The sequence below is a fragment of the Platalea leucorodia genome (genome assembly GCF_965183815.1).
Source record: "Platalea leucorodia genome assembly, chromosome: 5".
Lineage (NCBI taxonomy): Eukaryota > Metazoa > Chordata > Aves > Pelecaniformes > Threskiornithidae > Platalea > Platalea leucorodia.
Window position 1 is genome coordinate 28,893,394 of NC_138827.1, and position 22,945 is coordinate 28,916,338.

Sequence of the window (22,945 nt, forward strand, 5' to 3'; positions counted from 1 at the left end):
ATTACTATCTTTGAATCCCTCCCACTTTTTTAAAAATTAAAACATTTTTGCATTGTGTTTAGAATAGGTGCAAAATCTCTTCATTGTAACATTAGAATTATGTAAGTTGTTACATAGATTGTATTTAAGTAGCATTGGTATACAAAGGAGAGAATTTTCCGGCTATTTATTTAGAAAAAACATGATATTGGAAATGTTCCTAAATTATGATAATTAGACATTTATTTACCAATAAATATTGCCAGTTTTATCTACTATTCAAAGACTAACCTTCTAAATTGCTTACAACCATTAAAATGCACGAAGAACACAAACTGCAGGGTTTAAATGGAAAGAGCTCTTGTTTTGTAAAAGACACGTTATATCTTAGAAGTGTAAAAGCAATGGAATGTAAATAGGACATGTGAGCTAAGCATGCCATCACTGATCAATAATGCAAAAGGTTTAGCAGGTTTATTTGTAAACCTAACAGCACAGATTTAGTCAGAATGGGGCCTTGTAATGTACACGCAGGTATTTAAAGGTTAGGAACAAGGAATTTGATTAGTCTGGCAAATCCTCTGCTGTCATTCTCCAATCTCTTTGAATAGTTTCCAAATGTATTCTCACATTTCTGTTGTGCCTTTTTTTTTTTTTTTTTTTGATTAATGGATATGTTACTAGTACAGTGCTTCATTGCTAATTTAACTCCACTATATATTGGCATAAGGAACAGACATTGTCAAAGTGCCTTGAATCCCAGTAATGATATTATAGCAACTATCTTTATGTTAATGTAGTTATATAAAAAGGTTACAGTGTCAAGCCTACTAGTCTACAACATTTTATTCCCTTTTCCAGTTTGCTTAAAACAAGTAATGTATGACGCCTAATAGACTGAGGCATAGATCTAGAATTTTATGGCATCCACTGCAACCTTAAAGCATCACTGAGAGACATAAAACTGAAAATTGGCAAGCCAGTTTTATTGTATCTTGGTGCTAAAATTAAAAACAAAACCACACCACCTTATGTAGCCTAGTGTGGTCCCTTCCCTCTCCCTCCTCTCTCCCTTCCATTCCCCTCACTGCAAGAAAGAAAAAAACCTTAAACTTTGCTAAGAGTTAAAGAAAAACATATTAATAGAGAAAAAAGCTGGACACTCTCCCATTTGAAATTTAGGACAATTGTATTCTGCATTTATCTAGAGATCTTACCTAATCAATATAGTCTATCCAAGAAGAGGTTTCTAGGGATAAAATAATTGTCATTGTCACATACTCATCAAAAGTTATTTCTTTGAAATTATATCAAATACTTTGCCTCTCAATTATTCTGTTCTTTTTCAATAAACCAGATATGAGAGCTTCATTGAAGACAGTTTTCAATGAAGCTCTTGTATCCTATTTACTGACAGTTATGTTGTAACTAGGTAGTTATATGCATTTCTGTGATGCAAAAACATGCAGAAATTTTTTTTACAGGGACTAAATGTTTAAAAGAATGGATGTAATTGAATTTTTATATGGATGTCGAAAAAGAATATTTGAGGTTTTAATAATTCATTATTTTCATGTACCTTTTAGTTTTAGGTTGTAAAACAGAAGTTTGTTTGCAAATTGCAGAGTTTCTACAAATGCTTTTCAAGTGATCTGAAGTTGTCATCTGTCTGACAAAGATATTTTGTTTGAGATATTCATCATTTTGTGACGTTTGTGTTTTGTTTACACTGCTTCAGTAATTCACTTCTGGGACTAGAACTTGCTTTTGAGGTTTAGGCACACTGCAGGATGCCAAAAAAGCATCAGATTTTTCTGTATTTGAAAGCTTTTGGGCCACCGAGAGATCAAAAGCTGCCAGAATTAAACCTGAGATCTGCCATTATAAATAAGGTACTGACAATTCTTATTGTGAGAGGTCGTCACAGGGGTGAAAGAAGCAAAGAGAACTGATTTGCCCTGGCTTTTTCATAAGAAAAATCTGTATATGCAATGGTATATTTCTTTGGGAAAATCATGTACATACAATACAATGAAGTCTGCCATAGGACATTCTGGTGCTGAAAGAACCATTTTGGCTCACTTAGACATCTATCAAGATTAAAATCAATCTTAAAAGCCGTTTGTGGTCAGCAATACTGAATTCTTGGGACAAGAGCTGCCCTGGTTTTTGAACTATAATTAACTCTGCTAATCTTGTATTTATATACAGAAATCTATGAACTGCAAAGACAATACTTTTATAAACATTGAAACAGATCTTTTAGATTTACCAGACCATTTCTCAGGTTTACATTTCATGCAGATACAAATGATCATAATTTTTTACCAATTCTAATAAGTAACACAAGTCTTCTCAGCTCAAGTAAGTAACTACAGTAATTCAGCATTGTTACCAGTGGTTATGTTTGTAATAAGACACATTTCCTTTTCCCAGCTGCATTTTAGCAGAGTTTTTTCAATAATAAATGTGCTGTTAATGTGATTAAAACCCTGAAGCTATTTACAGAAGTCTTCATATATGTTTATATCTGAATGTCTTTCAATTTTTCTGCTTGTTTGCTGTTGGTAAGGACATAATGCAAAACTACTATAGTTATCACATTAAAACTTAGCAATAAGATCATCCAAGCAAATGCCTAGAACAATGTTTTTTCAAAACGATCTATAAGAATTGTTCAATAAAGAAAATGTTCCTTATATGTATAATTCAGCTTTATCTTTATTGATTTGTTCATATTTTTAATAAGTTTTAGAATTGTCAGTGTTCTAGTAAAATATCGTGTAATCTGGTTTATGGTTAGGGTAATAGAGTTACAAACTTGGACAAAATTTTAATCTACTCTGCAAGGCTGTTTTTTTTTTTCCTATAGGCATGCTTTTTTCAGTCAATTACTTAAGGAAAAAAAGTCTTAAAACATGAGCTGTGAGGAACAATGTGAGAAAAGGAATTGTTCTCTCCAAAAGAGGGTACCTGACTGCCATACATTTTTGGAAGACAGGCGTTTTTTAGTAGGGAAAAATCTTCCTCGTCACATTTTTATGTCAGTCGTTCATAAAAGTTGCCATGGTATAGACAAATAATCTTACAATACTATTAAACTGCCTTTATACATAAAGAAAGCACAAGTGCCACTTGATGTGAATGGATTATTTATCTACAGCTATTGATCTGAGTTTGTCGTGTGGACAGGTTCTATGTGTTGTGCTGTAACTGTCACCTGAGGAAAGAAGGTCCCCATTTTGGGGAGTCTTTGGTGGCCAAGTTTGTAATTGGTACTATCACAGAGAGCGAATGACTCAGCTTTTCTGCTCTGGGGATCTTAGCAGCTGGGATGAGAGCGTACTATTTAGATTGCTTTGATTTATGCCAAGGAAATCCTTAATGAACCAGAACTAGGGCAGTGCTAATCCGTGTATTTTACCCTCTTGAGACACACTGTGTGCTCCTCTTGCAGCTGACACCCCAAATCTGAATCACCATTTTATTTCTCACAGTCACATTTACAGCTTAAGTCTTCATTCCTGGAATATCTAAAATTCCTGTTGAATTCAGTGTCGAGTGTGTAAGGAGCACGGAAAAGCATTTTCCCATATAATGGGTATTTGTGTTTTGTTGACAGAGCACTGGCCCAATTTTGTGGGAAACTCCTTGTTATTTTTGAAGCTCACATTAGTATTTTTTATTTGTTGGAAGTCTTCTGCTCATGCCACTGCATACACTTCTTTTTGTTCATATTTTCCTGCCTCCCTTGTGATAAGTGGGTTCCTCCCTCTCTGCAGGCTTGGCCACCAAAGCAGTTTTTGCAGACTTTTCACTTTGTGATACATGGTTATAGGCTGGCTCTCAGAGCAGTGTTCATGATGTGATAACTATAGATTTAAGTAAAATCAAAGGAAGACTTGTCATATGCATTGCAGTTCAAAAAAAAAGTGTAAACTGCATTAGTGTTTCGGGAAGGTATGCTTAGATTTTAAATGATACACTTGAAAACTAAAGGTGATCAGCTGGAATTACTTAGTAGGGGAACTGAGAAATATCTCGTATCTTGGGTCACAATTTTTTTTGCTAATAATCTGTATCTGCTGCTGTTACAATTTTAAAATTCTAGGAAATCTGACAGGAATTATATTTACATATTGTTTCCAAAAAAAGCTCTTGATTCTTTTCCAACAGGAAAAAATTGAACAACATAACGTGTGAAAGATCTTTTGCAACATTATGGTTAATATTGAGATGTTGCATTAAAATACTGTGTTATGAAGCAATGTTATCAACTTTCACATTTCCCCAGAAGGGTTTTTAGCAACTTTGAGTATTCCGTCAAACCGGCTTATTAAAGAGTGCAGAATTTACCTGTTAAAATGCGCAGAGCATTCATAGTAGCCTCACAGCTGTAGTCTGCTATTATTGTTGCTTTGCAGAAGAATAAGCAACCATTTAGAGATATGTTTTCTCTACCAAGAGAGCACTTTGAAGCAGATTTCTACACTAGCTTTTGGAAGAGAGCTGAAGTAAAATCAAATATGTAAGATATTGAAAGGGGCTTTGGTCATATATGATATGAATTCTTTAGAAATGTTCAGCACTGTACCATATTTATCTCTTTTAGGAGACTCATTTTTGGTGGAAAATTACCAGAATTTGTGCTGAGACTTGGTCAGTATCAGAGCAATGTTTCTTATAACTTTATATAATAGTTTCAGCAAAGTACTATATACACAGTACTTCAAAGCCAATAAAGATGAGCGATCCATTTTCAAATTCCTTTTATTCATACTGCATTTCAGATTGATTTACATAAACTAACAAAACAATATTACACTTAAAGTTGCTGTGTAACAGTAATAAAAATATTCCTGCATCCCAAAGCTGCAGAAACGTCACTTCCAATCTACAGTGATCAGTTGCTAAGGATAAATTGTGCCTATGGGATTTTGGCAAATCCGTCATCTTTTTCCCATATTGCTAGACTGTCTTAAATCCTGATTCAGAAATCCACCCTTATTCATGGAGGAAGTGTGAATGTTTGCTTAACTTTAAGTCTCTAGGAACACTTAAAAATGAGGCTAAATATTTATGTGTTTGAGAGCTTTTCTGAATATGAATGTTCTTTTATCCATGTTTAAAGCTCATTCAGGACAAGATGTTTTACCTATGGCATTTGAAAACAAAAGGACCTGACTGGCTGGACTGCAGTTATACTGCATTCCCCAGTAATGATGCATTATCACTGTTTTTTTTTTTCCCCCTGAAGTTGGGGTTAGTGCCAGGGAGGAATGACACCTGTGTTACAGAAATGCAGCACAAGGCACATTGCTTTAAGACACTTAACTTTCATGTTGAAATCCTCCCAATTCTTTTGTTTAGCTGTTCTGTTCATGACGCTGCCAAAATATGTTTATTGGCACACTGCGAATCACCTTTGTGAACAGACAGAGATCATAATTTAAATCTAACATTCAGCATTTCAGCTTCAGAATGGGATTTGCAAAGCTGTGAGGACAATTCATATATCCCCTTACTATTATGGTTGGTTAAGGCAGTTCTGAGATCTTATTCTAAATGTCAAATAGACAGGTACATGAAAATAGCAGGAACAAGGTCAGATTTCCTTCTACTTACCCTTGGGTTTTCTTTTGAAGCACAAAACTTTGAATAGTCTGTTAGTACATGAGATGGACACTTGGAGTAGAATTCAAGGTAGTGAAAACTGAAAATACAAGAAATAATGCTGAGGTACTGTAGAAATCATAAGCAGTTTTTTTCAAATCAATACCACAAGCTACTGGTTGTCAATGTTAAGATTCCAATGTACAGTAACATATTGATTACATTTTCTTATAGAAATTGGTAAATTGTATGGATGTTGCAGTATTGCAAAAGAAATCAGCTAGAAAGAGCAGAAAAGAAGTATTTTAACTCGGCATTAAAAATAGAAGGGATTATTAATTCTGCAGAAGAAAACAAGAAGGTACATGCTATAACAATATCCTTTTAGTTTCATGAAATTGATAACATATAGTTCATATTTTTCCACGAAAACTTTTTTTGGATGTTTTTTTCATCAGCACTGCAGCTACTCCGGTAAGGATCCAATTCCAATACTGTCTAAATATAAGGGAACTACACAATATGGGGAAACCTTTATTCCATTACTATTCAGAACTATGCATGGAAGAACATAGAAGGTTCAAAGGTTTCACTGTAATAGCAACCAAAACACTTGAATTAAAAAGAAGAGAAAACCAAGGACCTCCATGAATAACCTAGACACAAAGCCCATCTGTGCTTAGTTACTGGAGAAGTAAATAGAGACTTTTTATACGTTTGCAATGCTATGATCCCAGTAACATAACGAAGACCGCTGGCAGCAATAACTAGGGGTTGCACACATCAAAATGTCTTTGTTTTTGCGAGCCATCAGAGAATACTGAGACAAATATATTGGTGCTGGTGTTGAGCTCTCCCATATATCCTGTTTTTCTTTCTATGTGTTATCATCTCCTACTTTTCCCCCACAGGTTTTTCCCACAAGCTCCAGACAAACAATAGCTTTTAACTGTGAAAAATGCCAGCTGCAAAAATCCAAAGTAAACAATTGCTGGAAAAGCTTCATCCAAATCTCTCCCTTAACAGGGCTTTCTTTATCTTCCTTTTACTTCTCACAAGGATCTACACTCGAAAAGGCTTTTTCGTTCTCATCTTCCAGCCTGGGTATCAGATGGATTGCTGCCTTTGTGTTTGCATGCTATTTATTTGTGATTATTACCTTCTGTGTTTTCAAGGGGTGAGCAAAATCATGATCCATACAAATATCACTGCCCCTCTCTCATTGTTAGTACCACTCTCACCTACTGTCTTGCAGTATTTCTGTGAGAGTGTCAGTTTTCAGCACTCCACCTGCATGCTTTAAGCTTGAATAATTATGGCTGTACATCACTTTGGTACCCATCATAAACATCTAATGTTTGTTGGTAAGTGTATCTCTTGTTGGTAAGGGAGGCTTTGATTCTGGATCATAGGCTGACTGTTGCACTTTATGGAGGGCCCAAAAAAGTAGGCTTTATAGAGAAGAAGGAACGGGTGAGCAGAACACTCCCACATGAATTTAGTCAGCGATTGCCACTTCATTCTCTGGTCTTTAGTGGCACACCTTATGCCAGTGCTCATAAACACGAGCTTTTTTTTTTACAGTGGTTCCCTATAACCATGATATGGTGACTTTTCCTGGCCCTTTTCCTTTTTTCCAGATTGATCTCATTGTTTTGAGCCTCCTGTGGGCCCTATACTATGAATAAGATTTGGATCAGAAAACATTTAGTTAATAGCATTATCTTTTTGAACCACTAAGAATATTACTATATCCTACTATTTTAAATCCTACCAAACTTTGCAGCATTTCTTCTCACTGGCTAAATAATTTCCATTAGGAAAAGGAAAACTTAAGTCTTTTCAGCTGCTTCCTCTTGAGGGATGTAAGATATCAGCAAATCTTTCTAACACGTTCCAGAACAGCCAGCTGTTACTATCCACCTGCAGCCATAATATTGATTGAAAAGAATATAGAACCTAAACATGGATAGCTTCTGTAATTATGTAGAAAGAGTTTAATACATGACTCTACTTCAAATGTCATCTGGCAATGGCTGTAACATGGCATGCAATATATTAGGAAATAATTTAGCTAGTTGAGAAAGTCTCAGTGAAAGACTATGCACTGTTCCCTTATTTTATATTTCAACTGATTCCTGAAAATATTACCCATGTATGCGGAGAAAGTCAATGACAAGACCAACAGGGCTCAGACATCCTGTCAAACATCAAATAAAAATTTGCTCACATATTCCTGTAGCTCTGCAATTTCCTAGCAATGTAACTAGAAGTGGCTGTTTTGCCAAAGACTGTGTATATATGAAAACATAGAAAATTAAAGTACCTTTTTTTCCGGAAGTGAGTAAATAAAGATGCTTTTTTTTTTTTTTTTTCAACTATTTTGACCTTTTGCTACAAGGAATGGAAAAAGTTTGGCAACAAGTTTTCAGCTTCAAATCTGTTTTAAATACTTCTGTAGCCTGGTTATATGCCTTGTCAGGACCCTTACTATTTTCTTTTTAATGAATCAACACAATACAATATATGTCTTGTGACAGATTTGCAATTCTATTGGAGATTTTGGCCCAAGGGAGCAAGGAATGTGAGTTGGTCTAATTACACCACTGTTAGCTTTCTAAATGGACATTTTTGAGTTTTCAGTTGAAAGTTTCGGACTATTGATGTTCAGATGAAAAGTAAAAACTTTAACAGCAAGTTGACTTCTGTTGGCAAGGGAGGGTGTTGCATAACAAATTTGCCATTTTTCCAAGAAAGGCTGAATGGGAAAACTTGGAGTTACTCTTGCCCTCACAATGTTTAAGTCCAACAGATCATGCACAGAAGCCAGATTAGTGGTCAGTCCCCATCATGACACTAAACATGGAATAGCAACGCCTCTGTAGATCCATTTGAAAGCTTTCTGCTAGAAGATGGCCTTCTCCACAGTATCCCCCCACCCTAGACCTAAGTGAGATAACACCAATGTTGACAGTGAAATTCCAAATGCGAAACACTGCCTTACACAGGTGTTACATCTCCTCTGTGTCTGTGCTTAAGCGTATTAGTTTGGAGACAAAGAAAGAACTGCCAGAAAGGACAGATAAGCAGGGCAAATGCCTAAATTAGTAATTATTTTTAAAAGTATTTTTTGTCATTAAGATATAGTTACTCCCCACTAACTGAAAAACACTAATACAGCTTATGGGTGCTGGGCTATCATGAACACCAAGAATATCTCAAATACACAGACAAATACTATGATAAATGCTAAGCTCATTTTATAGTTAGCATAGTAGTATATCAGAGGTCTTACTGTATTAAAATCCTTTGAGTCTTATTTTAATGTTGCTCTTTCTTTGTATCATCCCAGACTTTAGCATTTCTCTCTTTTATGTAACTAAATGAAGAGCTCTTCCAAGGGAAAAAATCCTATAATTCACAATCTGAGACCATTTTATGCATCACTTTCCTAAGACTTTGTTACCTTGTAAGGATTTGACAATTTCTAGTTAACAAGACACAGGTGCAACTGATTAGCGAGTCTGGTGGAGCTCTGGATGGTCCCTAACATCCTCCCTCAGTAGGTGAGTATTTATTTTCCCCTCCTGAGCATAAGCAGGCCTTGTAAACTCCTTAGCTGAAGAGAAAAAAGTTAAATGCTATCAATACTAAAAACTTTTCCATTTGAAAGAATGTGTTCATACAAAGGGAAAAAGAAAGTATGGGTTATTTTAAAATGTTAGCGGTAATGAATGATTTAAATTTTAAAAGGTCAGAAATATGAGATTTGTTAAGTTTTCATTGGGGATTTTGCACAGACCTGACCATTATATTATTTGTGTTCTTCAACATTGATAACAATTGCAGGAGACACTATTTTCCCTCTCCATTTTGAAGTCACTCCAGTATAATTTATTTTTGTATGGCTTTGTATAAGGTGCTTTGTCAGGAAAGATCCCAGAGCCCTTCTGACAAAAATACAGAAATGCAGCCCTTTTTTTTTGTGAGAAGGCAGCAATCCCACATTGCTGGTTTCTCACATTCAGAAATTGTGACTCAAAATCTCATAAGTCATGGAGTTGGCTTGAAGAGTTCATTTTTCTTTTCTTTGTGTGTTTGTTTTTTTTTTTTTAATGGAATGTGATTCTAAAGTGGATCTGCCCTTTAAAGGGATGAAATCTTACATTTATAAAAGAAAGAGAAAGGATTTTTAAAAAAAAGAAGGAAGGAAGGAATGGACAACCATGATTCTTGTCAAAGGCAAGAACTCAGCTCACAAAAAGCTGCAGGTTTCAGGAATCCACAAAACACTGTTAGATCTAATGAATCAGCAGGAGAGGAAATCAAGACACCAAGCAGTGAAAGCGAAACAAAGCCCCATGGTATCCAGGACCTTTGGATCTTTAATGCTGATTCAGAGCACAAGAGCTTAGACTTAATTTAAGATGAAAGGTCTTAGTATTACTACTTAGTGCCCAGTTCTCTTATTTTGGCTGGTTAAATGATGACATTGTTCCTGCCTGACTTCAAACAACTGGTCCCCATGTATTTGGCAGCTCATAGTGAAGTTTGTGTCATACTTGTAGCATGCAGCATTGTCCACTGAATTGACATTATTATGCTATTACTATTAAACATATTATATAATTGTTAATATTTAATGTGTATGTTACATCAATATTAAGAATGCCTGACACTTCCTACTGCAAACCCTATTTTCAGTTAGTTTTAACTTCTCATACTTGTAATGATTTGACACAAAATTTTCTGTGCCAGGTGTCTGCCTCAGGCGGAATTTTGTGGTGTTCTTTGGTTTGTTTGTTTTTTTTTTCTTTTAATGTCAGCCAAAGCAGCTCAGCTATTCCTGAGAAGTCAGCTAGGGAAAACCATGCAAAATAAACCTGGCAGTCTTTTTGAAGGGACCTAGTGTGTCCTTATCCTGGGGGAAAGCACTTAACCTTTGGAAAATGTGTGACTTTTCTTTTGGATATCTGCTTCAGTTGGTAGGTTCAGATGGAAAACCTGCCAGAACGTGGGTGAACAATAAATGTTTAAGAGATCACAGTTCACCCTGTAGAATACGATGTCCAATATGACCATCCACGCTCAATTCCTTCAGCTTCAATCCAAAACCACCCTGATGTGTGCTTGCCCTGCATAAACTAGCAGCTCCTTCCAGCCCCGGTCAGGAGACTGCAAACTTCTGGTAATAAGATAAAATGTGTGACATATTTCAGCCATCTTTTCCCCTTATGTTCAACGTTCATCTTTATCTTGCTCATGCTAAAAACACTGAACAACCCTTAACACCTGATTATGTTTTTAATTCGTGAAATATGTTTGCAAAGGACTATTGGGAAAAGCAGATGCAATCAGTAAATTTTAAGGCTAAAGGCAGGACCAAGCCTTTCCTCACTTTTCTGTCTTAATGGTTTTAGCAGCAAGATACCTCCAAATGCATACTTACTGCACACATTATGGAAAAAGGACATCTTCCTTCTTCTCTCAGTAGGCAGAACATACCTGCCTTGTCTCATGTTCTCCAGCATCTGTCTCAGATCTGGCAGTCCATGCACAGGGCCTGAGACTGCAGCAGTGGTCTTCCCTGACGCTGTGAAGCCACAATGCATCCTGATGCACCCCCCCAGATAGTATGGTTTTACTTGGTGGTGTCTGGAGGGGCTTTTCTGCACTGTGTCTCTTCAACCTACCCAGAAGATGCAGATCAGTTTGTCAGAATAATGCATTGGATTGAAAATGTATCATAACTGAAGCAAAATCACACAATTATAATTTCTGGTACAGCATCAGTTTGAATATTGCTTCTTTTAGTGGTATTCATACCCTCCAAAATGAATACAAGTATTTTCATTGTAAAGGTTTCTCCCATTTTTCTCTGGATTGATGCTCTGGAGACCAGAGCAATTTCTAGGGAATTTGTAAGTACATTTCATATAGTTTTATTTTCTTAACTTGATATTTCTTTAAAAAAAAAGAATGCCAGTTTTTTTTCATAGTTGAGTATCTAAATTATATTGCTCATTAAATGCCACTGAACATTTCTATAATTCATAAAAACATACAGAATAATGATAATTTTCTTAGGAAATAGTGTTTTAATGTGCATAGTGTATATCTAGTCCTGTTGCTCTTTACAGTTTATAACCGGTGTGTTAAAGAATGTCAGTATAGACAAAAATTAGACTTAAAATTAGCTTTGTTCAGCAAATGTTTGACTGCTGTATCACAGTCTTTTTATTATAGCATTCAGTTCAAAGATGTTTGCATACCTTATTGAGCAAGCTGCATATTTTTCCAGCTAAGGTGTATATACTGTAGTCATTACATTTTTGCACACTTCACTGACTGAGCTGCATGGACTACTTTAACTATCACCAGGAATACTTGACTGAGTTCAGCTGCTTATTTGAGTGCTTCGGTTTGTGTACTTTATTACTTCACTGGTGTATGTTGATAGAGTTCTGTTCTGTGCTGTTAAATTTTTGGTTCTGCCAATCTAACTGTATACCATGCTGAGAGAACGGCATGCATTGCTAACTGCTTACTCTGCGGTGAACATGAGTGGTTGAAATGTTATAATCTGCAGTGTTTTGTTAAATGAGCTGCATATTTTTGTTTTTATATACATTGCTTACCCAGTTGTGTACATTTGCCCAACTCATTATACAAAATAAGCTTGATTGGAATAAGAACATTCTCTACCAGCTGTCTGCTCTGAGTCAGTATGTAACAAAATTAGCAACTTTCTCTTTCCAACAGTGGCATGATTGCATCCAAAGTTTAAGGCAATTGGTTTGGAGATCTTGTTTGTTTCATTCACTCCATGCAAACATCAAGATTAACAAACCAATTTGTTGCAACTTAATTTGTTTTCACAAATATGAACAGAGTTAAGTAACAGAGGAAAAACTCAGCATTTTAATACAGGAAGATGCTTCCATGTAGAGTATGGAATATATAGAGACCTAACTATCATTATCTAACTTAGAACCATACTTTGTAAACGTAAGAAGATGGAAAATAACTAGAGACATCCCAAGATGGATATTTAATCAGATAAGCAATATCTTAAATACTTAAAATTACAAATACAACATTTTGTAAATTAAGTGCATGCTTTCATCAAGAGTTATAAAAATAAGCTCATCTCATGACCATTAGAAAATCTCAGAATGCTGCAACAGACAAAATACATGAAAACTCATGTACAGGGATATGTAGTTTGCTCATTAACGCTGGTACAAAATGGAATTATCATCATTAAGAAAGTGTTTTTCTTAACTCACTAGTTTTTTGAGTCAGTTCCAGTAAAACCTAGAGGTTATTCTTAGATTTTGTTTGACTAATTTGCTGAGTTTGCATACATAGCAACTTGTGCTTCCATTTACAAAATCTTCAGCACTACCTCACCTCAAAAAAAATTTCTTAATTTTTCATGAGTACAGAGGTACTTAATTAGGGCTATATAGTTTACCTGGATTTCTACCTGCCCCACATATAAATGTAAATGTGCCTGGCTCCTGTCGTCAGTGTCCCACTGCTGATTGCTTTCACTTTAATGTTATAATTCACTGCTGTCTGAGCAGACTGCCTGGAAGATCCAGATTTGTTTTTGCAAAATTTTACATAAGAAAGCTTAATTGATCTTATTGCTTCAGTCAAAATTGTTTCAAACAGTGGCCATTTAATTCTCAGACTTCTCATGAACCATTATTTAAGAGTGTAAACATTACAATAGTTTATTCTAAAAACAAGCGTGTGAATACCTAGGGGCAAATATCATTTTTAGTGGTCTGTCTTCACTAATACCTGTGGAAAATAAATTTAAAGAGAGAGGTACAAATGGAATATATTAGTATAGCCTGGAACATTATATCAAAATTAGTTTAGTCTTCATACTTCGGTTTTTCTGTGTGCATTAATGTTGGGTATCAAAAGAGTAAGAGAAACCAGGCATTCTGGATTTAACATTTGAAAAGTAAATGTTCTGCATGAGATGAGCTAGATCCAGCCTAGACTTTCTTAACAGAAACAGGATAAGTAATTTTGCATAAAATGACTTACAGCAGACAGATGGTAACGAAGGAGGTTTTTGTCTCTGCTTTCTCTTTTCTTCCCCCAGCATGAATTTACTTTCAGTATCAGTCCATTACCTGTAAAGATCTAGATTTTATTCTTCCTTTGAACTGTTAGATATCAGCTACAGTTTTCCCAAAGTTAGTAGTATAAACTAAGATCAGAGTTGGACTCTTTTCTTCTTCTCTACCATATTCAAATGAATGATGGCTATGTGCAGTTTGTACTGTGCAGGTATCCTGTATGGTTTTTGCAGAGGAAAATTCTTCCTTTTGCCAAGGGAAGTGAAGAGAAATATTCCTTTCTTTGGGGGAAAAAAAATTAGAAATCTTTATTTTTTTCTGCTGCTCTGTGAGGCCTAAGCAGGTTGAAAAAACAACTAAGAAGCTTTAAAAGATGAAGCAGTTGGAAGCTTTTAATGAGGACTGCTACTCTGTGTCCCAGCTTTCCACCAGCCTCTCAAACTGCAGAAAACTGGACTTGATTTTCTGTTTTCAGCTCTGAGTAACCTATTTCTTTGTATGTCTAGGATACATACTGAAAAATCAGTATACTAAATTCAAAACGTACATTCCATGTATATCACTGCCGTGTAAAACAACATGGACTATTAAAATACCAGGAACAGGCAGGATATCCATTATCTGAGAACTATGGAGAATAACAATAATTCATAAGATACACATGTATTCCATATATTTTCTGTGTATATTTTTATGCAGCTGGTATATGCACATATAAACTCTTTCTTAATTTTAACTCTTTTCTTTTTTTTTTTTTTCCCTAGAGAGTAATTTTCAATGTTGTCAACTTCAGCAAAACAAAAAGCCTCTATAGAGATGGGATGGCTCCGATGGTGAAATCCACAAGCAGACCAAAATGGTAAGTTATCCTTTTAAAGACTTGCTTAATGAGATAAAGGTGTTTTACTTGGCACTTTCTTGTGGCAAAAACTTTATGGCTCAGGTGCACCTTTTGGTAAAAGTAGGAGAGAACTTTGATGCAAAAGCAGTGTTGTGAGGACAGGTTCTTTTTGGAGCAGATGGACAGTATGAACTCTGGAGGCCCCTTCCAGCCTTGCTGTGATGGTGTGTTGTAGGGCCTTGTTTCAAGTAGCATGACTGAAGTGATGTCTGCTCAAGCAAACTGACCAGTCAGGGCTTGGGCCAAATTATTTTTCAGGGACATCCTCACCGTCCAACTGTTAGGACAGTCCCTGGCCCAGTTTTGGTCTGTATCAGCTAGCAGTCTCCCCAACAAAGCTTGCAAGCAATATGGGAGATGGACTGGGCCTGGACTGGTTCCAAAAGGCTGTTCTGATTTCTTCTCCCTGTTTTGGGAAGATCAGATTTTAGTGGAAGAATGTGAGCTCTGCCATGGGAGTTGACCTCATGTGAATGAGTAGTCTCTGGCCTGTTTTATCTAAAACACAAGAAAGCCAAACAACCTTGTTGTAAGCTACACAATATATACAACACAGAAAGGTATGCCCATATGAAACACGTGAATACTCACATAGATGGTACATTTTCTCAAAGAAAATGTAATGAAATGTCTACTGTGAATAATAATATGTAAATCTAATGAGTCTTAATGCATGCAAGACTCCCAAGAATTATGTGATTTGCCTTTAGCTAGGAGACTTGTTTGAATAAGGGTAGTGAGGTTAGGTGTGTATAGTAATGTATTCTTGTAAGCCTTTACAGCTGCTTCTTTTTATTGGTTAATTAATAATACATTTGTTCAATCTGCACATTATCTGAGCCTTATAAATGTACTTTTCTTAAATACTTCAATTGTCACAAAATTTCCACCCACAAGGTGTTAACTTTCGGTGGTCATAAGATCATTGTTATTGTACGGCTTTCTCTTCATAGACCAACACAATGGCTATATTTGTATTTTATCTAGATGGTAAGGTCATATGGACAGAAGAGCTGTCTCAGAATACAGTTAGTGGATGGAGTCAATTCCAGCTCAATAGGGGCATACAAAAATTAAATTTTCACATAAATTGAAAATTAATTTAAAAAAATCTATTGTGCTTACTGTTTTTGTAGCAAAAGTCATGTTAATTGTGTTTACTATTTAACTTCAGAAAAATCTTTTGGGGCATTTCAGGGCCACATTTACCAAGCATGCTCTAATCATATTTCAAAACCTTTTCCTTCTCTCACTGGGGTCTGGTATTTGCAGCTATGTATATTGTGTGTTAAGTTTATCTATAAATCAGATATTGCTTTCACACAAATTTTATGCCTTACTTTGGTTTCAAATTAAAGTGTAAATCTTACAAAACAATGCAAAATGAGCTTTTTCTAGAACATATAGGCTCCTTCACTATTTTTAAAACAGATTTCTCTTCCATTTCCCTGGAGATCTATTTATTTTTGTGTTTTATATTTTTAGGGGATGTATTTTGCTCCCATGAAAGTGAGGAATGAATAACATTGCCTGGAGCCAGGCACAGTGTAGGCAGCAGGTGCTGAGCAGCTTCCTTGTACAGGGCTACTACCATACTTTAATCCTGTTTCAGAAATTCTAGCTGTAATTTTTTTTCTTTAAAAAGATCATTATCCTATTAAGGTATTTTTATTTTTTTTCTAATAGTCTGTGTATGAAAACATCTTGCTGTACTTTGAAGGTGCACATCAATTCATACTGTTATCAGGGACCTTAGCGATATTGGGGTCTACTCAGTATAATTTTCTGTCTTGAAGTTAATAGGAGTTATGCATGTGTTTTCCAAGTGGGAAAACACATATAGTTTTTTTGGATACGTGCTTTCTATTAGGGCTGTCTTCCATTTGGATTATGCCTTTTACAATTACCTCTGTATCTGTTTCCATGGCACTCTAGTGAAACCTGTAAACAAAATTTTCTCTTTCTCTGTTTGCTGAAATAAGATTTACTAGTACTTGCACTTGCTAATGCAGCATACAGTTAGTTGTGGTCCTTCAACACAAAGAGCGCAATATCCAGCTGCATCAATTTCATCCTGTTTGATGCTTTGTGTATGTTAGTCTAGTTAGCAATACTGAATCATTCAATGCTACAAAAGTGCTGAGGTTTACACGAGGGTACTCAGGATTCAGAATCGTGGAAGGAGACTATTGGAACTCTCCACCTTATATTAAGATTTAAGACAGCATAGCAGGTTAGTGAATAAAATGTAATTAAATTAGAAAATGATAGATTAATTACAAAAAGTTGAAGAAACACAGAAGGTTTTAAAATCAAGTTAAAAGGAAGAAGATTACCAGAAACCAAGGTCTGCAAATATTCTGTAGCAGAGCTCAGTCCTTCATCTCTGAGCTCTTCTGTACTAAATATTTGAGGAACACATCATTTTTGTGCATGCCTGCTTTTGCCACACTGTGCCTGTTCCTTCAATATGTGATCCATACTGAAATTCTCCCAACTTCCTCTGGCCACACTGATAGAAGCAATGCTCTGTCACACATCAGTATTCCACTCCCTTTTTTATAAAATTAGGTTAGAGTTTTAGGGTGATAAAGTGTCTATTTTCCTTTTTGCTTTTGAGAGATGTAGATACATTGCTCCTCTTAATAACAGATATTCAAGCCCAAGTTTTGCCCTTTTGATTTAAATGAGAAATGAAATTTAAACGAGAAAGTTCCCACTGTATTCAGGATAGAATCTGACCATATTGCTCGCAAAAGCATGCATATCAAAAGTAGATTGGCCTCCAGAGACTGTGAATTTTAATGTTTGTTTTGAATGTGGTTACGCGAACATGGCTCCGAGCTTTGCAACATTTTGTGAGTTTGATTCTTGACGCTGGAACAAATCACTGCCAACTGCTCTTGAAGTAGAGAGTGTGTCAAACACAGATCAATGTTTTTGACCTGTATTCTCTTGCCCTGTGGGGTAAGATCTTTAAATGCAGTCAGCATCAAGGTTCAGCTCAGTGTTACTGATGTAAATGGAGTATATTACTGTCATCAAAGCACTCTATGTGGACACAGATGTTCCGATGTTGACATATTCTTCTCTTCTGAAGTAAGGCCAAACATTTCCAGTAATGAGCTACTTAAAAAGAGGAAGCAGTATGCTGAAGGATAAGGAAAAAACAGATTTCATGCTAAAGAAAAAGATTATTTTTTAAAAAATAAATAACCAGAAAAATAAATTCTGATTTAAATGATATCTATTTTCCCCATACGTGGTAATGGATTTACTGAATATTCTTTCCCAGAGGGATAGAGCAAAATGAAAAAGAACTGAGTAGGTTAACTTCTGAGTCCCTCTACCCATTTTTTCTGCATTTTTTGTGGATGTGCTATGTTGACACTAAATAGTATGGGGTTCTGTCAGTTGCATCAGTCAAATTTCACTGCAATGAATTGCAGCTCATACGTAGAAATGCAGCATTGTGTCACATCATGTTACATCAGTTGCACTTCATAGCAAACTGGACAAGAGGAAACTGAAGATTTTATTTCAAGCCAGTGGAATGTGTTGCATTTGATCACTTAGCATTTTTGCTTAAAATTAGCTGGTTCTTCAGAAGTATTACACCAAGATTTTAGAAAACTGATGTTTTTTCTCAGTAATGACTACTACAAATATAAAAAACTCAATTACTATAATAGAGACCTGTTCTGTTTTGACTGGGTCTTTTTTCTTTTTCTCATTTGTGGAGGTGAAGAATTTGAGGGGAGATGGATTTGAGGAAATTAAATTTTTGCTATGCTGATGCAATTTCTACTGTAATCTTCTTTCTCCTTGCTGCTTCATTTAAGTGCAACCTAATTTTGTTGCAGTTTCTTAATCATGATTTCACACTAAAAGCTCTGTCCTTGGAAGGTATTCATAAAGCCTTCCATGTGCACTGTTGTGGTTTAACCCCAGCTGGCAACTAAGCACCACACAGCCTCTCGCTCACTCCCGCACCAGTGGGATGGGGGAGAGAATCAGAAGAGCAAAAGTGAGAAAACTCGTGGTTTGAGATAAAGGCAGTTTGACAGGTAAAGCTAAACTGCACATGCAAACAAAGCACAACAAGGAATTCATTTACTACTTCCCATCGACAGGCAAGTGTTCAGCCATCTCCAGGAAAGCAGGGCTCCATCACACCTAACAGTTACTTGGGAAGACAAACGCCATCATGACATCATATGGTATGGGATATCCCTCTGGTCAGTTGGGGTCAGCTGTCCCTTCTCAACTTCTTGTGCACCCCCAGCCTACTTGCAGGTGGGGTGTGAGAAGCAGAAAAGGCCTTGACTCTGTGTCAGCACTGCTCAGCAGTAACAAAAACATCCTTGTGATATCAGCACTGTTGCCAGCACAAATCCGAAACATATCCCCATACTAGCTACTATGAAGAAAATTAACTCTATCCCAGCCAAAACCAACACATGGGCATAGCAGTGGAAGACCATTTAAGTACATATACTGTACTATTATATCGATTGCATGAAGTTTTACAAGTTTCTCAAAGTGAAATAGAAGAGTGAGTTGTTCAAGAGGCAGCAGATTTTCCAAATGATGAAGTGAGCAAATATTCCCTTTGGGCAGAGAACAGCTATAACTCTTGATTATTAAGTGTGAGCATTGCCTCATTGGGGACATTAGTTTTTCAAATTGTGCTAATCTTTTAAAAGTAACAACTGGCCACTCATCACCTTAGGTATTTCAGCAAGATCATGTGCAAAACTCTAATTAGTATTTATAGAACAGCAACTCCTCCCAGTAGAATAGTAGCGGTAGCTGGCAAATATCTGGTTGACACCTGTTAAGTCTTCAGACATCCATTGTATTTTATTCTGCATTTCAAATGAGCAGAGAGCAGTAGGTGAAGTCCCCATAATTAAGGGATAAAGGATAATAAATAACATGGTTCTTGAGTGGATGAACACAAGGTTAAAGGCTGTTCTGCAGTTGTAATGCTGTATTTCAGGAATTGTTTGTTTGTAAGTAATAATGCTAGCTAAAATATTATGGAGCCTTCAGCATATGAGAGAGGATTTATGTCTAGATTTACATGTGTTTTGTTTATAATGTCAGATTTCAAACTGCTTCTTGGCAAAGCAGCTACTTTCTTCCCTGTCTTTTATCTCACTCAGCACTGATGGCTTTTAACTGGATAGCTGCCTTCCCCAGCAAGAACTCCACTACCTCTGTTGGTATAACATCTACTGTTAAATACTCACAACACATTGCTTCTGAAGTGTGTTTCTTTTCCAGTAAACCTGGGAGTACAGAAAAACTTCTAGGTAATTAATTCAAATTTGAATCTATACGTATCTTGGTAAATATTGTCATGATGAGGAATTTTGGTAGACATCGAGAAAAGCAATGCAAGTTTTGTGAACAATACTCCCATATGTTCCATTCATCCGAAGGGGACAAGACTGAGAAAATCTGAATTTTGAGTAGCTAAAATGTGTTGATTCTTGCCAAGTTTCTTTAACGTTTGTGTCTACACTGCAGTGCTACAATCACTACCATGTCTACCAGGCTGCATTATACATTCAGAGACTTTCAGCAGCATTTTTAGTATGTATTTATATATCTTTAGCCATAAGATAAGCTGTTTGTGAAATGAGCTGTCATTTGTGGTGAGACAGTTTGAGAAAAAAGCACTATATATATATAGAGCTTGCTAATATGAAAGACTAGAATTGCTTACTATAAAATATATAGCAGGGTAGGGTTAGTGATAACATCACCTGAATTTAGGTAAAGAAGATGAACAAACTGTTATCATTACCTGATTCCTTCCTTGGCCTATTTTAGAACTTTGGCTACTCTCGGTTACTCTCGGAAGTTTGTTACTTTGCCAGTTTTATAATGTAATGTGTGGTTCCTGAGGGATCTGATGAGAATGCTTTTGGAGGTTCAGAAATATTTCCCATGCTGCAGGTGTGTGTTGATGCAGTCTTTGCCAGGTGCAGATCTGGCTCCTCAGAGCTGCTCCCTCCCTTGTGCTAGTACAACTCTGCATAGGATCACCAGACTGGGAGCTGGCCCAGGTTAAAAGTAAACTTTCAAGGGAGAGAAAGAGGATTTAGTCTTGGCCTGGTTCATCACTTAGATCCAAAACAAGCTGTATGGGTCCAACTGGAGGAGCAGCGAGGGAGGTGGGAATAAGTGGCTGGAGCAGGGGCGAGGGAATGAGGATAGCAGCTGCTAGGAGAATGCCTAGAGAATTGTCTGTGGGACCACAGCCTCCATTTCAATAACTTATAGCATTTTATTTGGAGAAAATAGGGAAAAAGACATTGCAGCATTGACCTTTTAAAATCCCACATTGAGTGATAAGCAGGCGTAGTTTTGTCTTGGTCTTGCTGTAGCTCTTTGGAAGAAAATAAGATGTTTTTAGACAGTTTTGAGGTTGGCAAGTATATGAAAGTCAAATAACTGCCTCTGAAGTCAATCCCTGGGTAAATTAATGTTTGTGTGAATCTTGTGAAATAACAAAAGAAACAGACCTAACCACTCTACAAACCCATAAAAAATGGATTATCTTCCCCTTTCCCAGTCCAGCAAAGGTAGTTATTCCTGGGAATATTGAGTAGGTTACATATCAGTCTTATCAGCAACAGCTTTTGTGGAAATAAAGGAGAGGTTATATTCCACTGACACAAAGTATGAATCAGATCCCCAAACTAACATGTTTATTGTGCAAACTAAATGGGATTAGTTTGTGGCAAGAAAGAAAGATAAATTTTATTGACTATTGATACTTCGCTGGAAATTTAAGGTGCATGTTGGGGAAAACTAATGACAAAGAAATTAAATTAATATAAAAGAAGGCAAAAGAATGTTAAGATTCAAGGAGAAAATAATGAAGAAGCCCCAAAGGAATGCTAGGCCATCATTTAAAAACCCTAGGTATTTTATATGTATGTATGTGTTTCCTCATCATTTATCTGACTGATCTCCTATAAATCAATTTATTTAGATTACAGCAGAGTCAAAAGGCCCCAGCCAGGATCAAGACTCATTGTGCTTAGTGCTGTGGAAACATATAAACAGACAAAGTCCTTTTCCAAAGTTATGAAAATTTTATGATTGATTTCAGTAAGAGCAAAGTTAGGCCAATACTGAGCACTTCTGAAAATTCCATTCTTAAAGATTTATTCCAAGCAGTAACTGTTTAAAAAATGACATACTGCTTACATAAGAGACTAAATATTTGATAGTTATAGTATTTACATCTAAAACACCAGAGGCTATGTGCTTTAATACCTCAATCTGTTTCCCATATATTCTGTCAACATGAGTTCCCTGCACTGACTGAGGGCACTCTGTGATCCCTAAGGTTGTATTCATAAAAGGTTACCCTTGGTACTACTTTATTCATGAAAGGCTTTAAGCACATAGGAAACAAATGGGTCTATTCCTAGGTGCATTTTTTGTCATCTATAAATACTTAATTACTGGGGTGCTGATGAGAAATATAAACTCTTGAAAAAGTGAAGTTGCCTGAAAATAGTTCCCCCATCACCAGTGCAAATCACAATGAAATTTGCAGTTGGGAGGTTTTCTGGCAGTTTAAAACAACTGAATTGTAGGGTTTTCCCACTACAGTCCATGGTATTGAGTTTAATGGCTGCAAAATATGACCAGAGCTGTGCATTGCATCCCATCATGAAACAGGTCATTCTCTTTTCTCAGGTGATGGGCATTTGGTGGAACTGATTGCATGAAAAGTGTTCACAGAACTGGGTCCCTAACCTTGGCAAGTTTAAAAAAAAGGTATATAAAATTGAGGCTTTTTCCCCCAAAATGAGTCTGTAAGTTAGATAAATACAGGCAGCACTGAACTCAAAGCAGAGTCAAACTACCAAGAGGACATTGCAGCTTTTCATTGCAATTTTGTACTTTGAACTAATGGAGCGAAGCAGAATGAAAATCACCTCTGTTAAGAATGGCATTTATCAGCCGTAAGTACTTAGTAGTAAGAGCCCTACACAGACAAAGCTGAGTGTCACCAAGAAATGTACTTGAAAATCAGACTGTTAACACAAGACTACACAAATAAGAGCCGAAAACTGTAATCAGAAAATGCAACATCTCTTTAAGAATGTTTTAATGGTCTGAAGAGTGCTAGACAAGTTGAATTTAACAAGATGTAATAACTTATGACATAATATAATTGAGAATGCACCAGGACGCAACACAGTCAGGTTAAATTTTGTCTTTCCTTCACTTAGCCTTGCAACTTTAAAGGTCTTTCAACATATAATTTTAAAAATACATAGTACTGTTTAAATTTACATATGAAATAAAAGCATAGGAT

General features: G+C 36.1%; 1 protein-coding gene across 2 annotated transcripts in view; it reads left to right on the top strand.

Moving 5' to 3' along the window:
- LOC309590531 (BEN domain-containing protein 5) overlaps nucleotides 1–22,945 on the top strand; it is a gene marked incomplete at both ends in the record, with an annotated part of 962,813 nt that overhangs the window by 231,944 nt on the left and 707,924 nt on the right. For both annotated transcript variants that reach the window (XM_082311814.1, XM_082311813.1), the window contains one exon: nucleotides 14,459–14,553. In XM_082311814.1, coding sequence (XP_082167940.1) covers nucleotides 14,459–14,553 — 95 coding nt within the window. The remainder of the gene's footprint in view (nucleotides 1–14,458; nucleotides 14,554–22,945) is intronic.